The 27,592-nt window shown below is 52.2% G+C and overlaps 1 protein-coding gene across 2 annotated transcripts in view; it reads left to right on the forward strand.

Moving 5' to 3' along the window:
* Nucleotides 1–3,053: 3,053 nt before the first annotated feature.
* Nucleotides 3,054–27,592, forward strand: part of LOC137302416 (TSC22 domain family protein 4-like) — a 61,803-nt gene continuing 37,264 nt past the window's right edge. The window contains exons 1-3 of one of the 2 annotated variants that reach the window (XM_067972065.1): nucleotides 3,054–3,127; nucleotides 4,226–5,808; nucleotides 10,393–10,574. In XM_067972065.1, the coding sequence (XP_067828166.1) occupies nucleotides 4,600–5,808; nucleotides 10,393–10,574 (1,391 nt within the window). In that variant the 5' untranslated portion in view covers nucleotides 3,054–3,127; nucleotides 4,226–4,599. Of the gene's footprint in view, nucleotides 3,128–3,156; nucleotides 3,261–4,225; nucleotides 5,809–10,392; nucleotides 10,575–27,592 lie in introns of those variants that run through there. The other variant, XM_067972064.1, reaches the window with a different exon arrangement.

Genomic DNA, 27,592 nt, shown 5'->3' on the forward strand with positions numbered 1-27,592 from the left:
ATAGCTTTTTGGCAACCAAAGGTATTAAGGGATATGGGCCAAAGGCAGGTATATGGAGTTAGATCACAGATCAGCCATGATCTTATCAAATGGCGGAGCAGGCACGAGGGGCTGAATGGCCTACTCCTGTTCCTATGGTCCTTCCTAACTCCATCTTTCCGACTAGACGTTAAAATGAGGGCCTCTTCTCCGGTGGACGTAAAAGATCTCAAGACACTATTCGTATTAGACCAACCATCTCTTAGCACTGCCAACTGTGACTTAGGTTGGACTTACGTTGCGTCCCAGCAACCTCCTAGAGGCGCGATCTCGCCACTGCGCCAACTTTTCCCGAGCGTGACTCAGCTTCACGTTTGTATTTTTCACTCTCCCTCCCTCCCCCCCACCCCGCCTCAGCTCAGACCTAAGTTCGGAACCCTCGCCCCCTTCTAGAAGGTTCCATCTCGCAGCGCTACGCCGTTGCCGTTTTTTTTTTTTTGCACGACCCTGGCCGTTGCGCCCGGCGCCGCGTGGCGCGGTGCGGGCAGCCCGTCGGCAGGAAGCAGAGGCCGAGGCTTTCAGGCTGAGGCGTTACCTCAGAGCGGGTCGACTAAGATCCGTGCGGCCATTTTTTTTCTGCCGCGGTGTCGGCCGTGGCTCAGTCGGTCTCTCTCTCTCTCGCCTCTCAGTCGTGAAGGTCGTGGGTTCGAGTCCGCGCTCCGGAGACTTGAGCCCCATAATCCGGGCAGACACTCCCAGTGCCAGTACCGAGGGAGCGCTGCACTGTCGGAGGTGCCGTCTTTCGGATGAGACGTTAAACCGAGGGCCCCGCCTGCCCCTCTCGGGAGGGCGTAAAAGATCCCACGGCCACTATTGGAAGAAGAGCAGGGGGGGAGTTCTCCCCGGTGTCCTGGGGCCAATATTTATCCCTCAACCAACATCGCTAAAAAACAGATTATCTGGTCATTCATCTCATTTGCTGTTTGTGGGATCTTGCTGTGCGCAAATTGGCTGCTGTGTTTCCTACATCACAACAGTGACTACACTTCAAAAAGTCCTTCATTGGCTGTGAAGTGTTTTGGGACGTTGTGAAAGGCACTATATAAATGCAAGTCTTTCATTACTTCCTTTAACACAACGGGGTAATGCAGGGGGCGGGGGGGTATAAGGATTTTGAATGGGGGGGTTTTTTGATTTCCCGGGGGGGTTTATTGATTTTCCGGGGGGGGTGTATTGATTTTCCGGGGCGGGGGTTTATTGATTTTCCGGGGGTGGGGGGTTTATTGATTTTCCGGGGGGGTTTATTGATTTTCCGGGGGGGTTTATTGATTTTCCGGGGGGGGTTTATTGATTTTCCGGGGGGGGTTTATTGATTTTCCAGGGGGGGGGTTTATTGATTTTCTGGGGGGTGTTTATTGATTTTCCAGGGGGGGGGTTTATTGATTTTCCGGGGGGGGGTTTATTGATTTTCTGGGGGGTGTTTATTGATTTTCCCGGGGGGGGGGGTTTATTGATTTTCCGGGGGGGGGTTAATTGATTTTCCCAGGGGGGGGGTTTATTGATTTTCCCAGGGGGGGGGGGTTTATTGATTTTCCCAGGGGGGGGGGTTTATTGATTTTCCCGGGGGGGGGGGGTTTATTGATTTTCCCGGGGGGGGGGTTTATTGATTTTCCGGGGGGGGTTTATTGATTTTCCCGGGGGGGGGGGGGTTTATTGGTTTTCCGGGGGGGGGGTTTATTGATTTTCCCGGGGGGGGGGTTATTGATTTTCCCGGGGGGGGGGGGGTTTATTGATTTTCCGGGGGGGGGTTTATTGATTTTCCCGGGGGGGGGGTTTATTGATTTTCCGGGGGGGGTTTATTGATTTTCCCGGGGGGGGGGGGGTTTATTGATTTTCCGGGGGGGGGGTTTATTGATTTTCCCGGGGGGGGGGTTTATTGATTTTCCGGGGGGGGTTTATTGATTTTCCCGGGGGGGGGGGTTTATTGATTTTCCGGGGGGGGGTTTATTGATTTTCCCGGGGGGGGGGGGTTTATTGATTTCCCGGGGGGGGTTTATTGATTTTCCCGGGGGGGGGTTTATTGATTTTCCCGGGGGGGGGGTTTATTGATTTTCCGGGGGGGGGTTTATTGATTTTCCCGGGGGGGGGGGGGTTTATTGATTTTCCGGGGGGGGGGTTTATTGATTTTCCCGGGGGGGGGGTTTATTGATTTTCCGGGGGGGGTTTATTGATTTCCCGGGGGGGGTTTATTGATTTCCCGGGGGGGGTTTATTGATTTCCCGGGGGGGGGGTTTATTGATTTCCCGGGGGGGTTTATTGATTTTCCCGGGGGGGGGGGTTTATTGATTTTCCGGGGGGGGTTTATTGATGCGCAGTTCAGACCCCCAGAGAGTGCTGCAGAAGTGGCCAATCACAGCCTTCGTTCTATGAGTGGCGGCGCCGGGTGGGCGGGACAATGAAAGCTCGCGGCTGGTTGGCTGTCAGAGGGAAATGCACGGGAGGTGGGACCGCCCGCCGGAACCATCAATCAAATGGGGGGCGTTTTAGCCAATCAGGTGCGGCACTGGCGATGATTGGCAGCGCCGGTGGGCGGGCTCGGTGGTGCGGGACGCGCCGTCATGCTATTGATTGGCAGCGAGCCGAACCAATGAAAAGCGAAGCCATTCCTGAGTGCCAAGGGCAGGCACCAGTAAGAAAGTAGAACGTAAATGAGTGACGTTCCTTTCATCCAATGAAAAGCAAAACGGACGTGAGGTGGGGCGCGGGTGGATGGGCGGCAGTTTAGTAAACCAATGAAAAGTGAAGCCACGCCTGAGTGGCAAGGACTAGAACCAATAAAGAGGCGGGAGGTGATCGATTGACGTCGCGGCCATCCAATGAACAGCGAAAAGGGCGTGGAGGAAGGGCGGCAGCTGATTGAACCAATGAAAAGCGACGCCGCTCCTGAGTGGCAGGGGTCGCAACCAATAAAGCGGCGGGAGCTGATCGATTGACGTCGCGGCCATCCAATGAACAGCGAAAAGGGCGGAGGAGGAGGCGGGGCGGCGGGTTGAGTGAACCACTAGGCTTTGACAGGGGAGGCGGGAATTGCCCGCGGTGGAAAGTTGTCAACAGCGGCGAGGGAGGAGGAAGACCTTTAACTGAGGAGGTGGAAGCGGTGTGGCCGAGTCAGCCGGGGGGAGGAGGAAGGGCGAGGGCGAGGGCCAGGGCCAGGGCCGGGGGTGGGGAACAGAAGGAGGCACGGCGTGAGCCACGCAAGCCCCTGGACTAGGGGCCTGCAGGTGAGCCTCATCTCTCGCCTGTATTCCGGGGCCTGACACGGTGGGAGAGTGGACGGAGGGCAAGTGGGACAGTCCGAGGCTTGAGGCCCTGTCTTTTTTTTTGTGTGGTGTGTGTGTGTGTGTGTGTGTGGAAGTAGCGGCGAGAATGAAGCCCCACAGGCTTTTAAAAAGTTTCCATTCGAAAGTGTGGAGGCCCAGAACTAATTCAGACCCTGAAACTTTGTTAAAATGAACTTAATTTGGGGAATTATTAATAATTCAGATTCAAATCAGCATCATTTTTAAGGAGGAGAGGTTTATGTGGAGAGACCGGAGAAGTTGGGATTGTTCTCCTCGGAGCACGGAAGGTTAAGGGGCAATTTAATAGAGATGATCGAAAATTATGAGGGGGGTGGGTTTGATCGAGTAAATAACATCGACTTGCATTTATATAGCGCCTTCCACGACCCCAGGACGCCCCAAAGCAGCCAGTGACGTACTGTTGTAACGTAGGGGAACGGTGGGGCAGCCAATTTGCGCACAGCAAGATCCCACAGACAGCAACGAGCAGATAATCTGCCTTAGTAATGCCGATAATAAGTAGAAGCGGGAAAGTCGGGAGCCAGAGGACACGGATTTAAGAGAATTGGCCATTGAAACCGAGGGGGAGGCGAGGAGACTTTTTTTTTTTAAAAAACGCAGCGCGTTGTTGTGATCTGGAACGCGCCGCCTGAAAAGGGCGGTGGAAGCAAGATTCAACAGTGACTTTCAAAAGGGGAATTGGATAAATACTTGCAAAGGAAAAAATTAGCAGGGTGGGGGTAAAAGCCTGTGGGGCTTTCAAAGAGCCGGCACAGGTGCGAAGGGCCGAATGGCATCCTTCTATGCTGCTATTCTGATTTAATTTGAATTTTGTTTGCGGGGTGGGGGTGTTGGAGTGCGTGCATGTATGCAGAATCTCATCCGTCTCTCTCTTTAACTTGTAGGTTTTATGTCTTCTCGGCCCCCGCGGGAAGCTCTAGCCCTCAGCCGGTGCTTGCAAGCCGGTCCCATGGCATCTTATCCCAGCCGGAGGACTGTTGGCTGATCTTTGCCGGGGCTCCGGTTGCGCCTTCTCCCAGAGTTGTGGGAAACCTTTCCTTCAGGTTGGAAGGATGTTTGCGGACATCGAGGCCGGCGCCTCATAACCGAGGCGCGCTCTCCCTCCCGCGGCTGTTTTGTTTTGGAGCGGGAGAGTCTTTCGCGAATTAAAAAGGTCGGAGATGTGGGAACTGCGGAACTGAATCGCCGGGATTGGGGTCACCAGTGCGCTGTCCTTTAACTTTTTTTTGCAGCGAGCTGAGGCCGCGACACGGCAGACATGATCAGCAAGAAGAAAAGCGGTTTTCAGATTACCAGCGTCACCTCGGATTACGACGGCGGCGAGGGCTTAAAGGAGGCGCTGAACGGAGAGGCAGAAGCTCCCGGTCCGTTTGCCCCCCTGGTTAACGGGGGGCCAAGTTACCCATCTGGCACAAACCACCCAGCAGCCGTCACCGCTGAGCCGGCCAAGGACAGCTTCGGAGGCGGCCCGGCTGTCGACCAGACTCCGCCGTCCTCTGCGATGGGGGCAGCGAGTAACCCCGCCAGCGGGGGAGCGGCGGCGGCCCGCGGATCCGAGCCTTCGACGGGGCAGCCCAGCGCCGCCAAGGAGGCGGGCGCGGCCGCCGCAGCCGGGTTAGCTCCCAGCAGCCAGCCGAAAGAAACCGCCCCGCTGGGTAGCAAGTTCGCAGCCGGGTCACCTCTGAAGAACCCCTGCCTCTCGCCTGGAAGTAGCTCGCACCACCTGGGAGGCTCGTGCAGCTCCCGCTTCCGAGTTGTGAAGCTCGACCACGCCTTGGGCGAGCCCTACCGCAGGGGCCGGTGGACCTGCATGGACCTGTACGACAAGGACTTGGACAGCCACGTCCTGTTGAAAGTTTTGGACAGCGCTCGTCACGTCAACTCGCTGGACTCTCACCTGGAGCTCGGCAGCTTCACCCACAAGGCCGTCAGCCAGCTCCGGCCCAAACTGCACGTGCCCAAGAGCCAAGGGTCGCCGCCCGTACCGTGCCAAGGCGAGCCGGCGAGAGGGAAAGCCAGTCCCGAGGTCCCCAGCAGCACCTTGAACATGCTCATTCAGGCAGCCAAGACTCTGAGTTTGGCCGGGCCGGCCTTAATCGGGGCCGACGCCCAGAGCCACCTTGGCCAGCACGTCAGGCCGGCCCCCGCCAGCCCTCCGCGGCTCTCCGTCCACATCCCAGCCCCTGGCGGCCGAGGCCAGGCCTCTGACCCGGCCGGCAGGAGCAGCGTTGGGACCGCTGCCAGCGCACCCAGTGTCAGCGTGACTGTCCTGCCCAAGGAGCCCATTGTTTCCAAAAGCGACAGCAGTTTACTCACCCTGACATCAAAGGAGCAACTGAAGCCCAGCCTGGTGCAGCCGCAGATTTCCCACGGAGCCAAGGGCACGCTGGTGGAGCAGGCTGGCTCGAACCAGCTAGCATCAAATGTGAGCCAGCCCTCTTCGGGAGAACAGGGTGGAATAGGAAAGGCAAGTTTTGTGTGTGTATGTGTGTGTTTAGCTGGAGAGAGTGATAACCGGGGGGGGGGGGTGACATGTCTCGTGAGGCACACCCCAGTAGTTGCTGAGAGCTCTGCCGCTCGCATTGGCAGTGTGGTCGCAGTGCAGAGTCGATCTATAGATTCGCAACTCGAGCACGCGGTTGGGGGCTCAGCACACGGCCATCGGCGTGACGTGGCGCACGTCCGAACATAAGAACAAGGAATAGGCCGTACAGCCCCTCGAGCCTGCTCCGCCATTTAATAAGATCATGGCTGATGTTCGACCTCAACTCCACTTTCCAGCCTGATCCCCTTAGAGTTCAAAAATCTATCGATCTCCGCCTCGAATATACTCAACAACTCAGTATCCACAGCCCTCTGGGGTGGAGAATTCCAAAGATTCACGACCCTCCTGAGTGAAGAAATTCCTCCTCATCTCAGTCTTAAATACCCGACCCCTTATCCTGAGACTATGTCCCCTAGGTTCTAGACTCTCCAACCAGGGGAAACAGCCTCTCAGCATCTACCCTGTCAAGCCCTCTTAGAATCTTATATGTTTCAATGAGATCGCCTCTCATTCTTCTAATCTCCATTGTGTATAGGCCCATTCTATTCAATCTCTCCTCATAGGACAACCCTCTCATCCCAGGAATCAATCTAGTGAACCTTTGTTGCACCGCCTCTATATCTTTCCTTGGGTAAGGAGACCAAAACTGTGCACAGTGCTCCAGGTGAGGTCTCACTAAAACCCTGTACAATCGCAGCAAGACTTCCTTACTCTTGTACTCCAACCCCCTTGCAATAAAGGCCAGCATACCATTTGCCTTCCTAAATGCTTGCTGCACCTGCATGTTAACTTTCTGTGTTTCGTGTACCAGGACACCCAAATCTCTCTGAACACCAACATTTAATAGTTTTTCACCATTTAAAAAATATTGTTTTTTTCTATTTTTCCTACCAAAGTGAATAACCTCACATTTCCCCACATTATATTCCATCTGCCACCTTCTTACCCACTCACTTAACCTATGCTGGTGCGACCAGCAGCCTGAGTGGGCAAGCCTCCACCCACTCCCGTCCCCTCCTGCGCGCCTTCCCGTTTTGAGCGCCGGACGGTGATTTCACGGCCCCCTGTCGCCGCGTTAACTAAACAGCATTGGTGGAAGCACCAACGCCACACGGACTACAGTGGTTCAAGATGGCAGCCAACCGCCACCTTCTCGAGGGCAACTACGGACGGGCGATAAACGCCGGCCTTGCCAGCGACGCCCACGTCCCGAGAATTAATATATTAAAGAAACGAAACCCGAGTCTTCAACACACTGAGTTTCGGCCTACCCTTTGGGTGTGTGCGAGGTGCTAGGTACAGCAACGTGGCCCGTGGCGGAGGCCTCACTGCTGCCAGCCCGTAATTGCTGATTGACTTATGCCCGTCTGGGTAGACAAGATGGCAAAGGTGACTTTCCGACCTTGCCGGCTGAAGCATTTAGCGAGGCAGCGATTTGCTGCTCTGCATTATACCACATTTTCTTGAAAGAAAGACTGGCATTTCTATAGCGCCTTTCACGACCTCGGGACGTCCCAAAGATAGAGAGAAACTTTTTTTTTATTCGTTCACGGGATGTGGGCGTCGCTGGCGAGGCCAGCATTTATTGCCCATCCCTATTTCCTCTGGTGGGGGAGAGCGAGGGAAATCAGGAAGCACTTCTTCACACAAAGGGGAGTGGAAATCTGGAACTCTCTTCCCCCAAAAAGCTGTTGAGGCCGGGGGTCAATTGAAAATTTCTGAACTGAGATTGATAGATTTTTGTTAGGCAAGGGTATTAAGGGTTACGGAACCATGGCACGTGGATGGGAGTTAAGATACAGATCAACCCATGATCTCAATGAATGGCGGAACAAGCTCGAGGGACTGAATGGCCGCCTCCTGTTCCAAATCTTTTTTTTTTAGTGGTGTTGGTTGAGAGATAAATATTGGCCAGGGCACTGGGGAGCATTCCTCTGCTCTTCGAAGCAGTGCCTTTTACGTCCACCTGAGAGGGGCAAAGGGGGCCTCGGTTTAACGTCTCGTCCAAAAGGTGGAACCTCTGACAGTGCAGCACTCCCTCAGTACTGCGCTGGGAGTCTCGGCCTGGATTTTGTGCTCGAGTGGGACTTGAACCCACGACCTCCCGACTCCGGGCGAGAGTGCTACCCACTGAGCGACAGCGGGCACCTGAATTACCACCCCATCTGAAAGGGTGTCCGTGAGTTGACGTTGGGTGGAGGACTCCCCGATGCTTTTCCGCAGGGTGTGATTGAGGCAGAGCCCGTTGCAGTCTTTAACGGAAATCGAGAGAATTATTTGAAGCAGAGGAAGATGCCGGGCCTTCGGGAGAGAGCAGGTCAGTGGGATTAGTTTGGGATTGCTCCAGCAAAGAGTCAGCACGTGCGTGATGGGCCCAATGGCCTCCTTCTGCACCTGTAAACTTTGTTGTCCCAATAGGAGCGGGGATAGGGGGATAGCAGGACAGCCTTCGCGCTCTGGCTCTTTCTGACCGGTCACTTACTGGTACCAGCTCCCATTTGTCGCTATTGGTGGGATATCATTGGTAATCCGCTCTCTACCAGCAACAAAAACTTGCGTTTATATAACACTGTTAGCCTAGTAAAATATTCCAAAGCGTGCACTGGAGTGTATTCAGACAAAATATGCTGCCGAGCCACGTCAGGAGACATTAGGACAGGTGACCAAAAGCTTGGTCAAAAAGTTAGGTTTTAAGGAGCGCCTTAAAGGAGGCGAGAGAGGTGGAGAGGTTTAGGGAGGGAATTCCAGAGCTTAGGGCCCGGGCAGCTGAAGGCACGGCCGCCAATAGAGGGGTGGAGGAATTCGTGGATGCGCAAGAGGTCGGAATTGGAGGAGCGCAGAGATCTCGGAGGGTTGTCGGGGCTGGAGGAGGTTACAGAGGTAGGGAGGGGGCGAGGCCATGGAGGGATTTGAACACGAGGATGGGAATTTTAAATTTGAGGCATTGCCAGACCGGAAGCCAATGTAGGTCAGTGGTCGGGGGGGGTGGGAGGGAGACAGGTGAACGGGAGAGGGTGCGAATTAGGATTCGGGGCAGCAGAGCTGAAGGTCCCTGACCTTTACCCAACCCCAGCCTTCCCCCACCAAATGGCTGCTCGCTCCAATGGACTGACGAGACGCAGGGGTTTCAAATGACCCAATGCCCCTCCTATCATTTTTTTTTAAGTTTTCTGAACCCCATGGGTGTTAAAACACACTCAGGCCTCTGCTTGTGTATGTTCAAAATATTGACATTGGTGTCTTGCCAGATGTTTCTCTGCAGTCGAGCTGAATGAGCTCTTAGTGCCTTTTGGGGTAGGGGGGGGTTGGTGGTGTTGGGAGCCATGAATGGTTGATAGAAGCAGCATACTGTGTTGTCAGAGAACCCAAGCGAGATGGCATTGCCTAGACCGAGGGGCAGTTCGATTTATTTAAGAGTCTTTCTCCCTCATTCACTTCTCGATCTCTTCCGTTGAATGGGAAGCTGCCGTAACCATGCTCCCTCTGGAATCATGGAATCGTCCAGCAACGGAAGGCGGCCATTTGGCCCGTCGTGCCTGTGCCGGCTCATTGAAAGAGCTACCCAATTAGAATCATAGCAAACTTATGGCACAGAAGGAGGCCGTTCGGCCCATCGGCCGAAAATAAGCCACCCGGCCTACTCCCACTTTCCAGCACTTGGTCCGTAGCCCTGTAGATCACAGCACTTCAGGTGCACATCCAGATACTTTTTTAATGAATTGAGGGTTTCTGCCACTACCGCTCTTTCAGGCAATGGGTTCCAGACCCCCACCACCCTCTGAGTGAAAACATTTTTCCTCAGCTCCCCTCTAATCCTTCTACCAATTATTTTAAATCTATGCCCCCTGGTCACTGACCCCTCTGCTAAGGGAAATAGGTCCTCCCTATCCACTCTATCTAGCCCCTCATAATTCTGTCATCATAATAATAGTCCCACTCTCCCCTGCTCTTTCTCCATAGCCCTGTAAATTTTTCCTTTTCAAGTATTTAACCAATTCCCCTTTTGAAAGTTACTATTGAATCTGCTTCCACCGCCCGTCCAGGCATTTCTCCTCATCTCCCCCCTGGTTCTTTAGCCAAGTACCTTAAATCTGTGTCCTCTGGTTGTCGACCCTCCTGTCACTGGAAACAGTTTCTCCTTATTTACTCTATCAAAACCCCTCATCATTTTGCACACCTCTGTTAAATCTCCCCTTAACTTTCTCTGCTGTAAGGAGAATCCCAACTTCTTCAGTCTCTCCACTTAACTGAAGTCTAATGCCAGTCTAATAAATCTCCTCTGCACCCTGTCCAAAGCCTTGACATCCTTCCTAAAATGCGGTTCCCAGAATTGGACACAATACTCCAGCTGGGGCCTGACCGGTGATTTATAAAAGTTTAGCATAACTTCCTTGCTTTTGTACTCAAGTTTTGACCTGTTTGCTATTGCTGCTTTTGTAAAGTAACCCTGGCTAAACTCTTCCTATCTTCCTCTCTCTTTTTCCCCCCCCCCCCCCCCTCCCGCAGGTCTCTGAGCCCCGATCCGCGTCTGCCTCGCCGGCCCCCCTAGCCCAGGACGGCAGCCCTTCCAGGAAGGCCCGTGCCTCCGAAGCCAATGCTGCCAGCTCCCTTCGCTTCGTCTCGCCCATGCAGACCCTCGCCAAGTCCATGCTGTCGGTTGGAACGCACCAGGATGGCGACGATGACAGGTACTGCCTTCCGTTTCTGGGGATGGCGGTTGGGGAGGGGTTGACCGGAGACAAAATGGTACCCGGGTCGGGAGGTCATGCGAACAATTGAAACCGCAATGCTGTGGAAGTGCATGTTAGTCTTTTTAAAAAAAAACGGTGTGTCGAGCTTGATAAATCTTTGCCCAGGACACCGGGGGGAGAACTCTCTCGCTCGTCTTCCAGTTGTGGCCCTGGGATCTTTTACGTCCACCTGAGAAAGGCAGACGGGGGCCTCGGTTTGACGTCTCTTCCGAAAGGCGGCGCCTCCGACAGTGCAGCGCTCCCTCAGTACTGGCACTGGGAGTGTCGGCCTGGATTATGGGCTCCAGCCTCCGGAGTGGGAGATGTCAGGCTGAAAGCACCCAAATCAGCCCTTTTTGTTTTCCTTTCGAGCTCTCCATTGTGGTTCAGGCAGACGGCCCGAAGGTGCTCGAGCTTATTCAGGACTTTGTTCTATTTATGTTAAGGAGTTTCTCTGACATTGTGGGGGGAAATCTTTGCACGCAGGGAACTCCCCGTTTTCGATTTAGTTGAGGCGTCGCTACCCTGAGGCACGCCTTTGCCCATTTAAGTTGAGCCGTGGCCTGCTGCCGGTGGTGCGTCGTATGGGGCCTGGGGCATTTTCGGACGGGTCACCGCTTTCTGGAGAGGCGGAAGTTGGCCCCGGGGTGGGGTTTCATCTGTCCTGGTCAGGAGATGTTTGAATCTTCCTGTGCAGGCAGCATGATTAGCTAGCTACTGAATGCCTTGCTGTTGATAGCGTGCCCTTGATATGTGGAGAACTTGTGTGTGTTGTTCTGGAACCCGTTATAGCTGCGGGCAGACCTTGTGCCTCAAGCCCTCGGGGTGTGTTCAAAGCCAGTGCAAGGGCATCTTTTTTGCGGAAAGTTCTTTGTTCCAATTCGAAAGAAACCCGTCTCCAGAGGGACGTATTTAGCTGATGAATATCGGAGGCTGATTTGTAATGGTGGTGTCCGTGTTTACAGGAGATGCCCTGTGAATAAGCTGCTGGGTGCTGCATGTTGAGGATCATAGGCTGGGAGTTTGGGTAAAGTTCAGTTTGTGCACCGCAAGATCCCACCAACAGCAATGTGATAAATGACCAGATAAACTGTTTTAAGTGATGTTGATTGACGGTTTAAATATTGGCCAGGACGCCGGGGAGAACGTCCCTGCTGTTCTTTGAAATAGTGTCTGGGGGTTTAACGTCTCCTCCGAAAGCCGGCGTCTTCGACAGTGTAGCGCTCCCTCAGTACTGGCACTGGGAGTGTCAGCTTGGATTACGTTGCTCGAGTCTCTGGAGTGGGACTCGAACTCACGACCTTCTGACTCGAGAGGTGCGAGTGCTGCCCATTAAGGCAAGGCTGGCTCCTCCTATGCAGCACTCGGTGTGGGGACCAAGCTTGGCACAGCGAGGGATCGAGTCAAGCTAGTGACATCTTGCTGCTCCTGGTTTTGCACAAGGACAAGGCTCCGTTTTCTCCTTCATCGGTCAATGTATCAGTGTGTATACAAGATTGTGGATTAGCCTGTGACTAAATGGCCTGACTTATTTTTGGCTTTGCACGTGCGTCATGGCCCTGCGCAGCATCAAATCATGTGTGGCATTATTGTATCACTGGAGATGATAATCAACAACGATTTGCATTTATATAGTTTGCATTTCTATCACTGGAGATGATAATCGACAACGATTTGCATTTATATCGCGCCTTTAACATAGTAAAACGTCCCCAAGGCACTTCACAGGAGCGATTATCAGACAAAAATTTGATACCGAGCCACATGAGATATTAGGACAGGTGACCAAAAGCTTGGTCAAAGAGGTAGGTTTTAAGGAGCGTCTTAAAGGAGGAGAGAGAGGCGGAGAGGTTTAGGGAGGCAATTCCCAAGCTTAGGGCCGAGGCAGCTGAAGGCACGGCCGCCAATGGGGGAGCGATTAAAATCGGGGGAGGAGCGCAGAGATCTCGGAGGGTTGTAGGGCTGGAGGAGGTCACAGAGATAGGGAGAGGGGGTGAGGCCATGGAGGGATTTGAACACGAGGATGAGAATTTTAAATTTTAACTGCAGAAATGTGCCCTAACAACCCGGCATAATTCAAAGTGTGGCTGGGTGGGTTTTCTGCAAAAGGAGCACGCTTTTCCTTTGGGTAACTGATGCTGTCTTTTGAAAGTTAAGATGGGATCCCTGGGAGTGTGTGAATACTTAGAGAGGGATTCCCCAGGAGCATGTGTGGCCTTCCAGGAGGTCCCTGAAGATGATGACTCAGAGCAACTTAACAGGCCAGCACAATTCTAGATAAAGTTTTGAAAACAAAACACGGACTTCAAGGGTTAAGTTACGAGGAGAGATTACACAAATTGGGGTTGTATTCTCTAGAGTTTCGAAGGTTAAGGGGTGATCTGATCGAAGTTTATAAGATATTTAGGGGAACAGATAGGGTGGATAGAGAGAAACTATTTCTGCTGGTTGGGGATTCTAGGAATAGGGGCACAGTCTAAAAATTAGAGCCAGACCTTTCAGGAGTGAGACTAGAAAACATTTCTACACACAAAGGGTGGTAGAAGTTTGGAACTCTCTTCCGCAAACGGCAATTGATACGAGCTCAATTGCTAAATTTAAATCTGAGATAGATAGCTTTTTGGCAACCAAAGGTATTAAGGGATATGGGTCAAAGGCAGGTTTCTGGAGTTAGATCACAGATCAGCCATGATCTTATCAAATGGCGGAGCAGACACGAGGGGCTGAATGGCCTACTCCTGTTCCTGTATTCCTATGTTCCCAGCTGTAACAGAAAATGTAAATCTGATGACCGGACAGTAACACAAAGGGGAACAGGTTCTGACTCGCAAAAGGCAAATATAGGAGTGATGAAAGCCAGATCTTCACGCAGAAGGATTGTGACTGAGAATCAGTTTCCGGATAAGGCTGTGGAAGGAAAAATGTCGGAGTCGTTTTACGAGGGGTCAGACGGGCCAATTGGCCGTCGCCATTGCTACGGGGTCTCGGGTGGCCTTGTTGCTGAGGCTCGGGTTTTTCCGGTTCATTCGAACGGGTTGCAATGGGAGAGTCGAGGCCGGCTGGACTGCGTTGTCTCGCTGGGCCGGCCCTGGCCGATTCTGGACGCTGGTCGCTCGCTGGGCGGGCGTGGCTGCTGCTGTCGGTCATGCCCGATGCACGGGGACTCAGTGAGCAGCAGGCGGAGTTTGCTCCTGGTTCGGCGCGGGACTCTGGTACGGTCGGCATTTGTTAGCAGATTGTGTTGATAGATTGTATGGATTTTAGATAAGAATTTTTACCAGCAAGCTTTGCATCTCTGGGCCCCACCCCACCCCAATTCTCCAAATTTAACCTGTTAGAGTATAACTTAATGGGACTGTTTGTGCAGGAATTGTTACTAGCTGTTAGTGGCACGGTGATGCATTTAAGGGGAAGCTAGATAAGTACATGAGGGAGAACGGAATAGAAGGATATACTGATGGGGCTAGATGAAGTAGGGTGGGAGGTAGCTCGTGTGGAGCATAAACAGTGGGATAGACCATTGGAGCCGAATGGCCTGTTTCTGTGCTGTACACTCCATGTAGCGCTGAGCAATTCACTACTTTACAACAGTGACTACACTTCAAGTACTTAATTGGCTGTAAAGCACTTTGGGTCGTCCTGAGGCCGTGAAAGGTGCTGTATAGATGCGAGCGCTCTCTGCTCGAGGGCACCCTCGCAGACCCATCACGCCGAGCTTTTGGGGACAACTGCCGACGGTCCAGAGAGACCCGAGCGATATGAGGGAGAGCGCCCTGTGCGTAGAGGGCTGCCGTGGCTATCGGTAGCTCCTGGTTGCTTGTCTGTTCTGCAGCTGGCTGGAGTCGCACAGTACAGACCTGGCTGCAATCTATGTGGATCACACTAATTGCTAATCTGCTGTGTACACACCTCGCCCCTTTCCCCCCTCCCCCCACCCTCCAGGTCGACAAATAGCATTTCTTTGCTCCTAGCAAATACCTCCACTGTTGCTTTTGTGAGGCTGTGACTACGTTTGAGCCCTGCATGTCTTGTAGCAATTAACCTGATTGATTCTAAATCTCTCTTGAGATTAAAATCTCAGGTTCCCATTAAAAGGTGCATTGTCAGGCCCTTGGCTGAGAATGGGCTCCATAAAACCAAACGCTAGAATGGGATGGGTTGTCCGGTGTCTAGACCCTTTCATGTTGTGAAAATATGTCCCTCTGGGTGTAGACACTGAGCTTTGGCCCAGTGCGTGGATCACGATGCAGCTTTCCATCATGCCAGGTGTGCCCACACCCTGAATTGGATTACAGCGTTTAGCGAGCCAATGGGGGGCGGGGGGGGGGGGGGGGGTAGGCTGTGGTCCTAGTGCTGGGTAGGGCAGCCCACAAGGCAGTGGATCTCCGCAGTTGTCAGGTTATGTGGAGGCCACAGGTAAGGTTGTATTTGCCAGGGACTCCTACTGCAGCGATTGGCGTGCAAGCCATGCACATCCTCCTCCAATTCTGGGCTCTTGCGCATCCCCGATTTTCATCGCTCCACCGTTAGCGGCCATGCCTTCAGCTCCCTAGGCCCTAAGCTCTGGAATTCCCTCCCTTGTGCTGTACTGCGGGTGTATTGGGGTTTGAAGGTTGCACTAGTGCTGTACTGGGGTTTGAAGGTTGCACTGGTGCTGTACTGGGGTTTGAAGGTTGCACTGGTGCTGTACTGCGGGTCAGTGTACTGGGGTTTGAAGGTTGCACTGGAGCTGTACTGCGGGTGGGTGTACTGGGGATTGGAGGTTGCACGGGAACTGTACTGCGGGTGGGTGTACTGGGGATTGGAGGTTGCACTGGAGCTGTACTGCAGGTGGGTGTACTGGGGATTGGAGGTTGCACGGGAACTGTACTGCGGGTGGGTGTACTGGGGATTGGAGGTTGCACTGGTGCTGTACTGTGGGTGGGTATACTGGGGATTGGAGGTTGCACTGGGTGGGTATACTGGGGATTGGAGGTTGCACTGTGGGTGGGTATACTGGGGATTGGAGGTTGCACTGGTGCTGTACTGTGGGTGGGTATACTGGGGATTGGAGGTTGCACTGGTGCTGTACTGTGGGTGGGTATACTGGGGATTGGAGGTTGCACTGGTGCTGTACTGTGGGTGGGTATACTGGGGATTGGAGGTTGCACTGGTGCTGTACTGTGGGTGGGTATACTGGGGATTGGAGGTTGCACTGTGGGTGGGTATACTGGGGATTGGAGGTTGCACTGTGGGTGGGTATACTGGGGATTGGAGGTTGCACTGGTGCTGTACTGTGGGTGGGTATACTGGGGATTGGAGGTTGCACTGGTGCTGTACTGTGGGTGGGTATACTGGGGATTGGAGGTTGCACTGGTGCTGTATTGCGGGTGGGTATACTGGGGATTGCAGGTTGCACTGGTGCTGTACTTTATATAGTGCACTAATTGTGAAATGTTGCACTCACTTGATCCCATTAGTGCTTACCCACTCTTGTGTCACTCGAGACTGCTCTCCCATTCTCTCACAAACCAACAGCAGCATAGACAGCTTGCCTTTATAGAGCGTTTTTAACATAGAAAAACATCCCATGTTGCTTCAAAGAGGTGTGAGGCAGAACCCGACAGAGCTAAAAGAGAGATCAAGAGGGGGACCAAAAGCTTGGTCCAAGAGGTGGGTTTTAAGGGGGGACTGAAAGGAGGCGAGGATGTTGGAGAGGCAAGCCCAGCGAGTGGCTGACGGGACAGGGAGACAAACACGAGACGAGGATTCGGGGGAACAAAGTTTTGCGCTGCCATGTGAAGTCTCATCCCAACACATCATCCCGATTTTAGGGTACGAGGAGTAGTTGAGGCTAATAGCAAAGATACATTTAAGGGGAAGCTAGATAAACACACGAGGCAGAAAGGAACAGAAGGATATGCTGATAGGGTGAGATGAAGTAGGCTGGGAGGAGGCTCGCGTGGAGCATAGACCAGTTGGGCCGAATGGCCTGTTTGCGTGTTGTAAATTCTGTGTACTTCCCCGTGGTGAGAAGGAACGGTGCTCGACAGAACGCTGGAAAAATAAACACCGCAAATATCCGTGAAAATTGGTGTCTTTGCGATATTCTGTGAAGAGGGTTTACAGGACCTGGGAGCACTAATTCTCCAGGCTTCCAGGACTGTGTACTCTCCGTGTCTTGTGATCGTGAGGTCACAATGTTCCAAATTAGAAAGCGAGTCCCAGGCACGATGACCTTGCTGTCGGGGATTACGTGATGATTGAAAGTTCACTTCTCCCCTGCAGTGTCGCGAGAGAGTGTTTCGTTCGGGCCCTTGTACTGAGGTTAGCCGGCAGGGTAGAGAAAGTAGCCTTTCACAGAGTGGGATCTGGGCTGTGAGCCTTTCCCACGAGCGGCGAGCTCCTCTTTTCCCCCTCCAAAAGGCGTGGCAGGTAGTTTGGAGTATGTCCCTGATTCCCTGTCTAATGTGTGGGTTTAGCTGCTTTTGACGAGGGAGCAGAGTCCTTTTGCGAAAGAGGGGGGGGGGCATATCCTTGGTGGTGGGAGGAAGGAGTGCACAGAGGCGGCTCCTTGCTTGGGGAGGGTACGTTTGCGCAGGGGCGCAAACTCCTTGATTGGGGGGTGGGGAGGGTTTATATGGGTAGGTGGGCTGCCCTTTGATTTCATTTTTTTTTTGCCGTTTTCTCTCCTGAAGCTGTCTCTTCCTTTTGGGGGTTCAGTTCCAGAGTAAGTGTGCGCCAGCGGCCATCAATACGTGACCCCTGACAGCGGGCTATTCGACTGGATGCAGCATCACAGCTGAGTCTTAGCCTTTGCCCTCCCCACCATCTACATTTGTGCCCACTTCCACCAAGGGGACACTGGATGGTGATCAGAGGTGGGAACCTTGGTCGATTTTTATCCTCTCTTTTCCCCCCTGCCCCCCCCCCCCCCCCCCCCCCAAATTATAGCACGCCCACCACTGCCCTGTCTGTGAGTAACTACGGCAGAACAGATCTCTGATCAAACCTGGCACCTTCCTGCTCCATGTGGTTCACTGGATAACGCTATCGGTGGAATTAAGCATATGATTAAACAGCATGGGATTACTGGGCACGGTTGACTGTAAACACGGACCCTTTTAGCTGCTCTCATCCCCTCTCCAATTCCCAGAAGCAAACATTGCTGTCCTAGCTGTATGTAAACATGATATCTGTGACCTGTGACAATCACTGGGCACTGAGGAGAAATGGTTTGTGCATGTGGAGTTAGCAGTCTGTCAGCAGAGCTCATTGCTGGAGATGTGTCTGGAGGGTGTAGGGGGGCCACTGTGGGACGTGTCGAAGGGGCGTAGGGGGGGCCCCTGTGGGACGTGTCAAAGGGGCGTAGGGGGGCCCCTGTGGGACATGGTCTGTCTGCGGTTTGTTTTATGAATTACTTGGACTTGCGTTCTGTGTTTAATTGGGGGGGTTTCTGCCCCCTGGTTACCAGGGGAAAGTAAACCCACCCCAGCGCCATTCCCAGTCGCACTGCGGGGCGTACGGTAGACGACCAGCATGTTGCAGTAAAAGCCCGCCCTTGCTGTCTTGTACAAAGGGACCGATCGCCCCAGTGCAGGATTGCGAAGCTTAACTGAGGAACTGCAGCAGGCTCGGTTACCCTGGTTACCCCGAGTTCAGCCGGTGCGTTTCCTGCACTCTGCGATTGCATACTGAGCTCAGCTCATGGAGAAAGCTGAGAAAAGGGGAAGTGAGGTGAGTTTGAGCAAGAGGAGCCGGCTTCAAATAGTAGGTCAGCTGGTGGGGGGGGGTGGGGGTGCAGGAAGGATTGGTGCCCTGGAGCGGTAAAACACGGGGTTAATCCCACTCCCCACTCCCCCCACCATTACCGAGTTCTCAGCGTTAACAGCAAGATGCCAAAAGGAGCCCAAGTGCTTCCAGACAAACCCGTCGCTCATGGCCAATCAGTCAAAAGAAGAAAACGAAAAGAAAGACTTGCATTTATATAGTGTCTTCCAAACCCCTCTCTTCTCGGGAGGTGGGTGACGCTGGCAAAGCCAGGTGTATCGCCCACCCCCAGCTGCCCTGTGAAGCCTCCTTGACCCGCTGCAGTCCTCATGGTGATAGGGCTCCCACGGTGGCGTTAGGTGGGGTATCCCAGGATCTTGACCCAGCGACGATGAAGGAACGTCGATTATATGCCCAAGTCTGGGTGAAAGAACGATTTGCATTTGTACGGCACCTTTTGCCACCTCAGGACATCCCAAAAGCGCTTTTCAGCCAATGAAGTACTTTTTGAAGTGTGGTCACTGTCGTAATGTAGGGAAACGCGTCAGCAAATTTGCGCACAGCAAGATCCCACAAACAGCAAATGAGAGAAATTGCCATTGGGGATCTGGGGTGGAGAGTGTTGCACGGAGCAGTCGCGACCAGCAGGCGTTTACGCCATTTCGCGGACTCCCAGGCCGCCTGCAATTTTTGCGGCCTGGATGAGTCCGTGTTTCATTTATTCACAGGGCGTGGGAGGCTGCAGCCCCCGTTCCACTATTTAAGGGGGCTGCTCCTCAAGTTCTGGCTGCACTTCAGTCCCACGCTCCTGATCTTTGGCCACCCGGTGAGGAGGGGGAGGCGAGGGGGCGGGCAGGTCGGTGGACGTCCTCCTGGGCCTGTCCAAGGTAGCTCTCCACAGGTCCAGGTTAGACGCGGCCCGCAGGGGCGGTCGCTCCGACGGTCTGCCTCTCTTCCGCGGCATTGTCCGCGCCCGGGTGGCCCTGGAGAGGGAGCACGCGGTGTCTGCCGGTACTCTCGAGGCTTTCCGCGACCGGTGGGCACCGCAGGGACCGGAGTCCATCCTGGACCGATATAATAAAATTATAATTTGACACTTATTTTTGGTTTATTGGTTTACTGCACATGAGCGCACCCTAAAACCCCCCCTTCTTATAAAAGGGGGGCCGAGAAAAAGCAATGAGATAAATGACCAGAACATTTGTGCTTTATTGCTGTTGGTTGAGAGATAAATATTGGCCAGCCCACCAGGGAGAACTCCCCTCTGCTCTTCTTCGAAATAGTGGCTGCAGGATCTTTTACATCCACCCGAGAGGGCAGACGGGGCCTCGGTTTAATGTCTCGTCTGAAAGGCAGTCCGTTCCTCAGTGCTGGTGGTGCATGACTTGGAGGTGATATTCCCGTGGTCCTCTTGTCCTTTGCCATTGGGAGGACTGGAAAGGTGATGTGTAAATAAAATTCTAACAGCCCAAACCAGTAAGTAAGAAATACAAATGGGACTGAGTTGTTCAGGCTCCATGGGGTTAGAATTCCGTGGCTCTCAGTGGTAGTTGGTGGTCGATTGGCTTAAAGTGCATTTGAGTGTCGGCCAAGTAGGACAGCAGTGAGTGCACATTCAAATGGACAGATAGCGAGTTATTCGGCGTGTAAGTGAATGTCCTTTCAACGGGCAGGGTGCCACATTTCTGTCCTGCTCTTGTGATCTTTATAGTCAATTTTTAACCTAGCACGTAATGTCATTCTCCTGTCGTCGGCCTGAGCTGATGTGTCCTCTGTAGAAACCGGTCCCCCTCTCGAAAGTGCAAAGATTGCCACTGTAACCGCAGACGTCATGCAGGTGAGAGTGGCCTTTGCTGCGCTTGTGTGGTTTTTAAAAAAAAAGAACCTGGCTCTTGGCTTGTACAGGATAACAGTGGGAGCAAGTGCAATCACTCCGTGAGGTCGGTGTATCGGGACTGTTGCAATATGACATGATATGGCGATAGGGTTAGATGTAGTAAGGTGGGAGGAGGCTCGGGTGGAGCATAAATGCCGGCATGGACCAGTTGGGCCGAATGGCCTGCTTCTGTGCTGTACATCCTATGTGACATGCGTGTGAGAGTGCCCAGATCGTGAAAGGGAAGTGTGGCTCTTTTTTTGGTTTGCACTTTTACCTCAATCGTCTGGAGCTGTTCCTCTGGTCTCGGCACGTACAGATCGAGCAGGACAGCAGATGCAGCGATGGTCACATAAGCCTCGTGATTGCAACGGTAGAAATGGGCCATGGCTGAAGCCTGGAACTCAGAATATCTGTCCTGGTGTAGCCGCGTTCCCAGATCTACTGCGTCGTGTAGGTTCACTCCACTCGCGAGTTCCTCCCGAATTATTCGCACGAAAGGAGGCCGATCGGCCCATTGTTCCTGTGGCGGCCCTTCGAAAGAGCTATCAAATCGCTGCCCCTTTTCCCCGCACCCTAAAATCTTATTTCAAATATTTATTCCTCTTTAAAAGCTACGGTGGATTCTGCTTCTGGTCGGACATTCCAGCCCTCTGTTTTTAAAAAAAAAAACCTTCTAAACTCTCCCTTCGTTCTTTTAGTGATGGCCTTAAATTGATGGCCCTTAGTTACTGACCAGTGGAAATAGTTTCCCCCGATTTATCTCGTCAAAACCCCTCATAATTTTGAACGCTCCATCTCGTTCTTATTTTGGTTGCTTTTAGTGAGCTAATAAAGGGCGATGAAGTTACATAATTGGAAGATATTCCGAATGAGTTGCTGGGTTATTAGGCGTCCACTGTTGAGTGTGTCCCCACACTGAATATGATGCCTCTCCCAGTTAAGTGTGCACCGAGTCCTGAGTCAGCAATTGCTTGCGACTGGTAAGATACGTATCAGCTCAGGCTTGTCTCAGCACGGTCTCCTTGAAAGGGCTTTCACTGCTCCCATTGTGTTGCGGTTAATTAGTAATGGCGGAAGGACTTTGAGATCGGAACAGGAGGAGGCCATTCAGCCCCTCGAGCCTGTTCCGCCATCCATTTAGATCAAGACTAATCTGTATCTTCGCTCCACCTACCTGTCTTGGTTCTATAAACCTTAATCCCCTCGCCTAACAAAAATCTATCCATCTCGGTTTTAAAATTTTCAATTGACCCCCAGCCTTAAAAGCTTTTTTGGGGAGAGAGTTCCAGATTTCCACTCCCCTTTGTGTGAAGAAGTGCTTCCTGACATCACCTCTGAACAGCCTGGCTCTAATTTTAAGATTATGCCCCCTTGTTCTGGACTCCCCCCACCAGAGGAAATAGTTTCTCTCTATCTACCATATCAAAACCCTTTAATCATCTTAAACACCTCAATCAGATCACCCCTTAATCTCCTATACTCGCAGGATTACAAGCCTAGTCCTCATACAACCTGACCTCGTAATTTAACCCTTTTAGCCCCAATATCATTCTGGTGAATCTGCGCTACACCCCCTCCAAGGCCAGTATATCCTTCCTGAGGTGCGGTGCCCAGAAATGAACCCAGTGCTCCAGATGGGGGTCTAATCAGAGCTCTGTACAGCTGCAACGTAACTTCCACCCCAGGCTGTGTGATATTGTTGACTGGCCTGCTCTAGCACGAAGATCGAATTTCTAATCTCTGGTTCGCTACTGGTCACCGCTGCCAGAACGTGCTGTTGGTTGGGGCCGAGGTCGGCAGGTCAGATCGGGGCCTGTTCTAGCCGTTCTGGTTCCCTGCGATGCCCCTCCCTTCACCCTCCCCGCAGTTTTCTCAACCCGGTGCTGACGTGTCATTCCGCAGGAGCCAGTGGTCCTCCAGTGTGTTTCCCAAGTAGGTATTCTTCATGGGTGAGCCTAGATGGTGAGTGCCTGCCGGTTATTCCTTAGTCTCCAAGTGCATATTCTTTCTGGACAGTGATCAGGAGGGGGATTCCTGGATAATTTTTCTCCCCTCTCCCCCCTACCCCTACCCAACCCCGTGGCCCTAAAGCCAATTGTAGCAGTCCAACTAATATCCCATTTCAGAGCCACTAATGCAGCATAGACTGGACATTTATATGGCATATTCGTATAGATCAGCAAATGTGTCAGTTGCGGTTCAGTGGGTAGCTCTCTCGCCTCTGAGTCAGAAGGTCGTGGGTTCAAGTCCCACTCCAGAGACTTGAGCCCCACAATCCAGGCTGACACTTCCAATGCCAATTCTGAGAGAGTGCAGCACTGTTGGAGGTGCCGTCTTTCGGATGAGACGTTAAACCGAGGCCCTGTCTGCCCTCACAGGTGGATGTAAAAGATCCCATGACCATTGGAAGAAGAGCAGGGGAGTTCTCCCCGGCGTCCTGGGCCAATATTTATCCTTCAATCAACATCACCAAAACCGATTATCCGGTCATTATCTCATTGCTGTTTGTGGGAGCTTGCTGTGCACAAATTGGCTGCCGCGTTTCCTACATTACAAAAGTGACTACGCTTCAAAAGCTGTAAAGCACTTTGGGACGTCCTGAGGTTGTGAAAGGCGCTGTATAATTCAAGTTCTTTCCTTTCATTGGCTTGGTGTGCTGATGTTGATCTCCTGAAGTCTGCATTGAGCGAGACTAATCTGCCCACTGTATTTCCTCGTGAAAGCTGCGGCTGCTTATCAGGCTGGGCCTTGTACCTCAAAGATTATAGGTTTGTCTTTAATACTAAGATGACCTCCTTGTGGTGGGAAAATCTGAAACCTAATTAAAACTGTGCTGCCCGCCTCTTAACTCGCACCATGTCCCCCGCCCCTGTGCTCGCTGACCGACTTTGGTTTCGGTCGAGCGACGCCTCAATTTTTAAGTTCTCATCCTCGTGTTCGAATCCCTCCATGGCTTCGCCCCTTCCTATCTCTAACTTCCTACGACCCTCCGGGAACTCCGCGTTCCTTCGATCTGGTTCTGGCGCGTGTACGATTTCCTTCGGCCCACCATTGGCGGCCGTGCCTTCAGCTGCCTAGGCCCTAAGCTCTGGAATTCCCTCCCTAAACCCCTCCGCATATTTGCCGCTCTCCTTTTAAGACGCTCTTTAAAACTTGCCTCTTTGACCAAGCTTTTGGTCACCTGTCCTAATATCTCCTTATGTGGCTTTTATTATCTGATAACGCTCCTGTGAAGCGCCTTGGGACATTTTACTACGTGAAAGGCACTATATAAATGCAAGTTGTTCTAATTTTGGGATACAGCGGTGAGCATTGTGAGAGCAGCCGGGGAGTGAGTTTCCCCCAGAAAGAAAAACGGAAAATGTTAGAAAACACAGCAGGTCGGGCAGCATCTGTGGGGAGAGCAACAGAGTTAACGTTTCCGGTCGATGACCTTTCATCAAAACTGGGTTGAGTTTTTCCCAGAAGCTGGTTTCGTCCGATGAAATCCAATAAATAACAGTCAGATGGTCAGCAAAACATTTAACAAGAGGCTGGCTGTGTCTCTGTTCAAGGTGACAGTGACTCATGTTGCAGCTTGTTCCCTCCTGCATGTTGAAGTCCTGGGAGCTTGTGTTGGTTTAGTTTTGCAGGACTTTTATTGCCCTTTGTTCTAGTTGAGATGGAGGATTTCGGGTGGGGTCTTGGGTGATATTTGGAGGAGAGGGTGGACAAGAAAGATTGCCTTTCAAAGCAGGTTCAGCGAGAGGTGAATTGTTCGCTTTTCCACTCTCCATCATTTGGACCTTTTGCTCTTTTTCTTTGCTAATTGTTGAATGTGGTATTCCAACGCTCTGCTGGCCGGCATCTCACCTTCCACCCTCCGTAGACTTGAGCTCATCCAAAACTGCTGTATCCTAACTCGCACCAAGTCCTGTTCACCCATCACCACCAACCACCCACCCCGTGCTTGTTAACCTTTATTGGCTCCTGGTCCAGCAGCGCCTCCATTTTAAAATTCTCACCCTTATTTTCAAACCCCTCCATAGCCTCGCCCCCTCCCCTATCTTTTTAACCTCTTCCAGTCCTACAATCCTCCGAGGTCTCTGCGCTCCTCCAATTTTGGCCTCTTGCGCATCCCTGATTTCCTTCGCCCCACCATTGGCAGCTGTACCTTCAGCCGTCTAGATCCTAAACTCTGGAATTCCCTCCCTAACCCCTCCTCCTCTCCGCCTCTCCTCCTTTAAGACACTCCTTAAAACCTACCTCTTTGACCAAGCTTTTGGTCACCTGTCCTAATATCTCCTTATGCGGCTCGGTGTCAATTTTTGTCTGATTAACGCTCCTGTGAAGCGCCTCGGGGACATTTTACCACATTAAAGGCACTATGTAAATGCAAGTTGATGTTGTAGTATTGAGAGAACAATCCGAGCCTGCAGTACCTTGGGGAGGACCAGGGGCCACCTGTGCAGCATATGAGGGGCTCAAACCGATAGGGCACATTGTTGGAGATGTACTGTGTGAGCTGGTGCTGGGCATTGCCGATTGGCACTGAGTCAAAGTGGATGCTGCCTGTTGCCAACAGAGACCCCCTTGTGTAGGATGGGTAGATGGCTCGTGTGCAACTCTTCAGAACAGAAGTGAACTCCCAGGTACATCGTTGAGCCACACAGAGCAGGCACATCCCACGTTGGAACCCTGGTCTGTGCCAGTTTATGCTGTCTCAGCTAGGCTGGTAGTAAGGACACCAAAGCTGGCCTCAGTGCCCCTCTTTCACGAGGAGAAGCAAAAGAAAATTGGTTAGGGTCCACAGTCCTGACTGGCTCTTGGGCAAAAGGTGTGCACGCAGCCACCACCACCAGGCGGCAACAGGACTGGGCTTGGGTGTGAGTGTGAGCCCTCCGGCAGTCGAATAGCTGAATAGCTTGCCGTGACTGGGTGGCAAGGTGCACGCACACACACCCCGCGGGGAGCAGACGTGAATGACTCGGTCAGTCCTAATGTCCCCTTCCGTCGCTGGTGGATGGGAATAGAAATGTCACACAGGATTGAAGTATATTGGCTGACGCCCATTGTGTCTTTGAATGTGACATGCCAGCAGGCTAAATGTCCACACCGTGTTACAGCTGCCTTGTGATACTCATAACGTTGAGATGTATGTAATATCCCATCGTTGCTCACTGTCTGGCTTCATTTGAGCATTGAGTCGCCCCGATCTGAAGGCATTTTTATATTGGCATGCGGTCTGCCAGCAAGTGGGGTCCACAGGCCAGCTCACCTCGTTCACACCCCACAAACCGGTCCCCTTATCCAAACTATAGAGTCACCAAAACGTCAGTCTGGGAGTCTGGCTTCAGGAGGAGAGAGCCAGATTTAGCCGTGTAAACACACGGAATCCACTTTCCCGCCGTGCAAACAACTCGAGAATCCGTGAATAAAGTGCGGTCACTGTATTTTATTGATCTGTTTGCTCAGTTCTGATCTAGTCACCCTTGCTCGACTCACTAACTTTCAAGGCCATGTCTAGTATAGCTGGCCAAACATAAGCTTAACACCCTCCGTGAACTTGAGCTCATCGAGAACTCTGCTGCCCCATATCCTAACTCGCGCCGAGTCCCGTTCAACTCTGCCCGCTGACCTACATTGACTCCCAGTCCGGCAACACCTTGATTTTCTTCGCTCCGCCATTGGCGGCCGAGCCTTCATCTGCCTAAGCCCCAAGCTCTGGAATTTCCTCCTTAAGCCTCTCTGCCCCTCTCTCCTTGAAAGCGTTCCTTTTAAACCTACCTCTTTGGCCAAGCTTTTGGTCACCAGTCCTAATACCTCCTTATGTGGCTCGGTCAGTTTTTGTCTGATTTACGCTCCTGTGAAACTCCTTAGGACGTTTTTATAAGGTGCTTTTATAAATGCAAGCTGTTGTAAGTTAAAGAAAAAACATCCAAGATTCCCAAACCCAGTAAATGGCTAAAGCTGTTGCAGTGTGCTGACTGCGTTTCAAAGTCAGAATTTGGTCACTTCTCCCAGGAGAAAGCAGGAAGGGAACGGAAAGAAAAGAAGGAGGAACTTGCATTTGTATAGCGCCTTGCATGACCTCATGGTGTCCCAAAGCGCTTTACGGCCAATGAAGTACTTTTTGAAGTGCAGTCGCTGTAATGCAGGGAAACGCATCAGCCAATTTGCGCACAGCAAGATCCCACAGACAGCAGGGAGATAAATGATCAGATTTTTTTTTAGCAATGTTGGTTGAGAGATAAATATTGACTGGGGAGAGCGTCCCTGCTGTTCATCGAATAGTGCCGTGGGGTCTTTTACGTCCACCTCAGAGGTTCTCGGTTTAATGTCTCATCTGAAATGCGGCACCTCAGACAGTGGATCATTCCCTCACTACTGCGCTGGGAGTGTCAGCCTAGATCTTGTGACTTGAGCCCACCACCATCCGACTCGGAGCGGAAGGTGCTACCAACCGAGCCGAGGCAGACCCACTCTGTTACAACCAGTTCTGACGAAAGGGTTTCTAACTGAACAGGTAATTTTTCACTCCAGGTGCACTCTGGCTTTATTTCAGATTTGCGTTTTTTTTTTCTGAGGAGTGTGGGCGTGCAGCATGTTTGGTTGCTTGTGTACGCCTGTAATTCTCTGGGGAATCAGGTTTGGGAATTGTGCAGGACCGCTGGGAGTTGGCTGCCTTTGACCACTCGGTGGTGCTCAGATGCTTTGCAAGGCTTTCTATGTAGATTGAGCACACTGGAATGCATCCATCCCATCAGTCCTGTCTTAGAGTCTAGTTCATCAAAACAGCATAGGAATTTTGTGCTCTTCAAGATGATGAATGTAATGACAGGAGAGAGACCACTTTCTATTTGAGGTGCAGTGTCCACATCAAACACTCCCAGTCAGGTACAGCACGGGTTAGATACAGAGTAAAGCTCCCTCTACACTGTCCCCATCAAACATTCCCAGGGCAGGTACAGCACGGGTTAGATACAGAGTAAAGCTCCCTCTACACTGTCCCCATCAAACACTCCCAGGGCAGGTACAGCACGGGTTAGATACAGAGTAAAGCTCCCTCTACACTGTCCCATCAAACTCCCAGGGCAGGTACAGCACAGGTTAGATACAGAGTAAAGCTCCCTCTACACTGTCCCCATCAAACACTCCCAGGGCAGGTACAACACAGGTTAGATACAGAGTAAAGCTCCCTCTACACTGTCCCCATCAAACACTCCCAGGGCAGGTACAGCATGGGTTAGATACAGAGTAAAGTTTCCTCTACACTGTCCCATCAAACACTCCCAGGGCAGGTACAGCACGGGTTAGATACAGAGTAAAGCTCCCTTTAGACTGCAAAACGATGTCCCTCAACGCCAAC

This window comes from Heptranchias perlo, chromosome 35, assembly GCF_035084215.1.
Source record: "Heptranchias perlo isolate sHepPer1 chromosome 35, sHepPer1.hap1, whole genome shotgun sequence".
In the NCBI taxonomy this organism is placed as follows: domain Eukaryota; kingdom Metazoa; phylum Chordata; class Chondrichthyes; order Hexanchiformes; family Hexanchidae; genus Heptranchias; species Heptranchias perlo.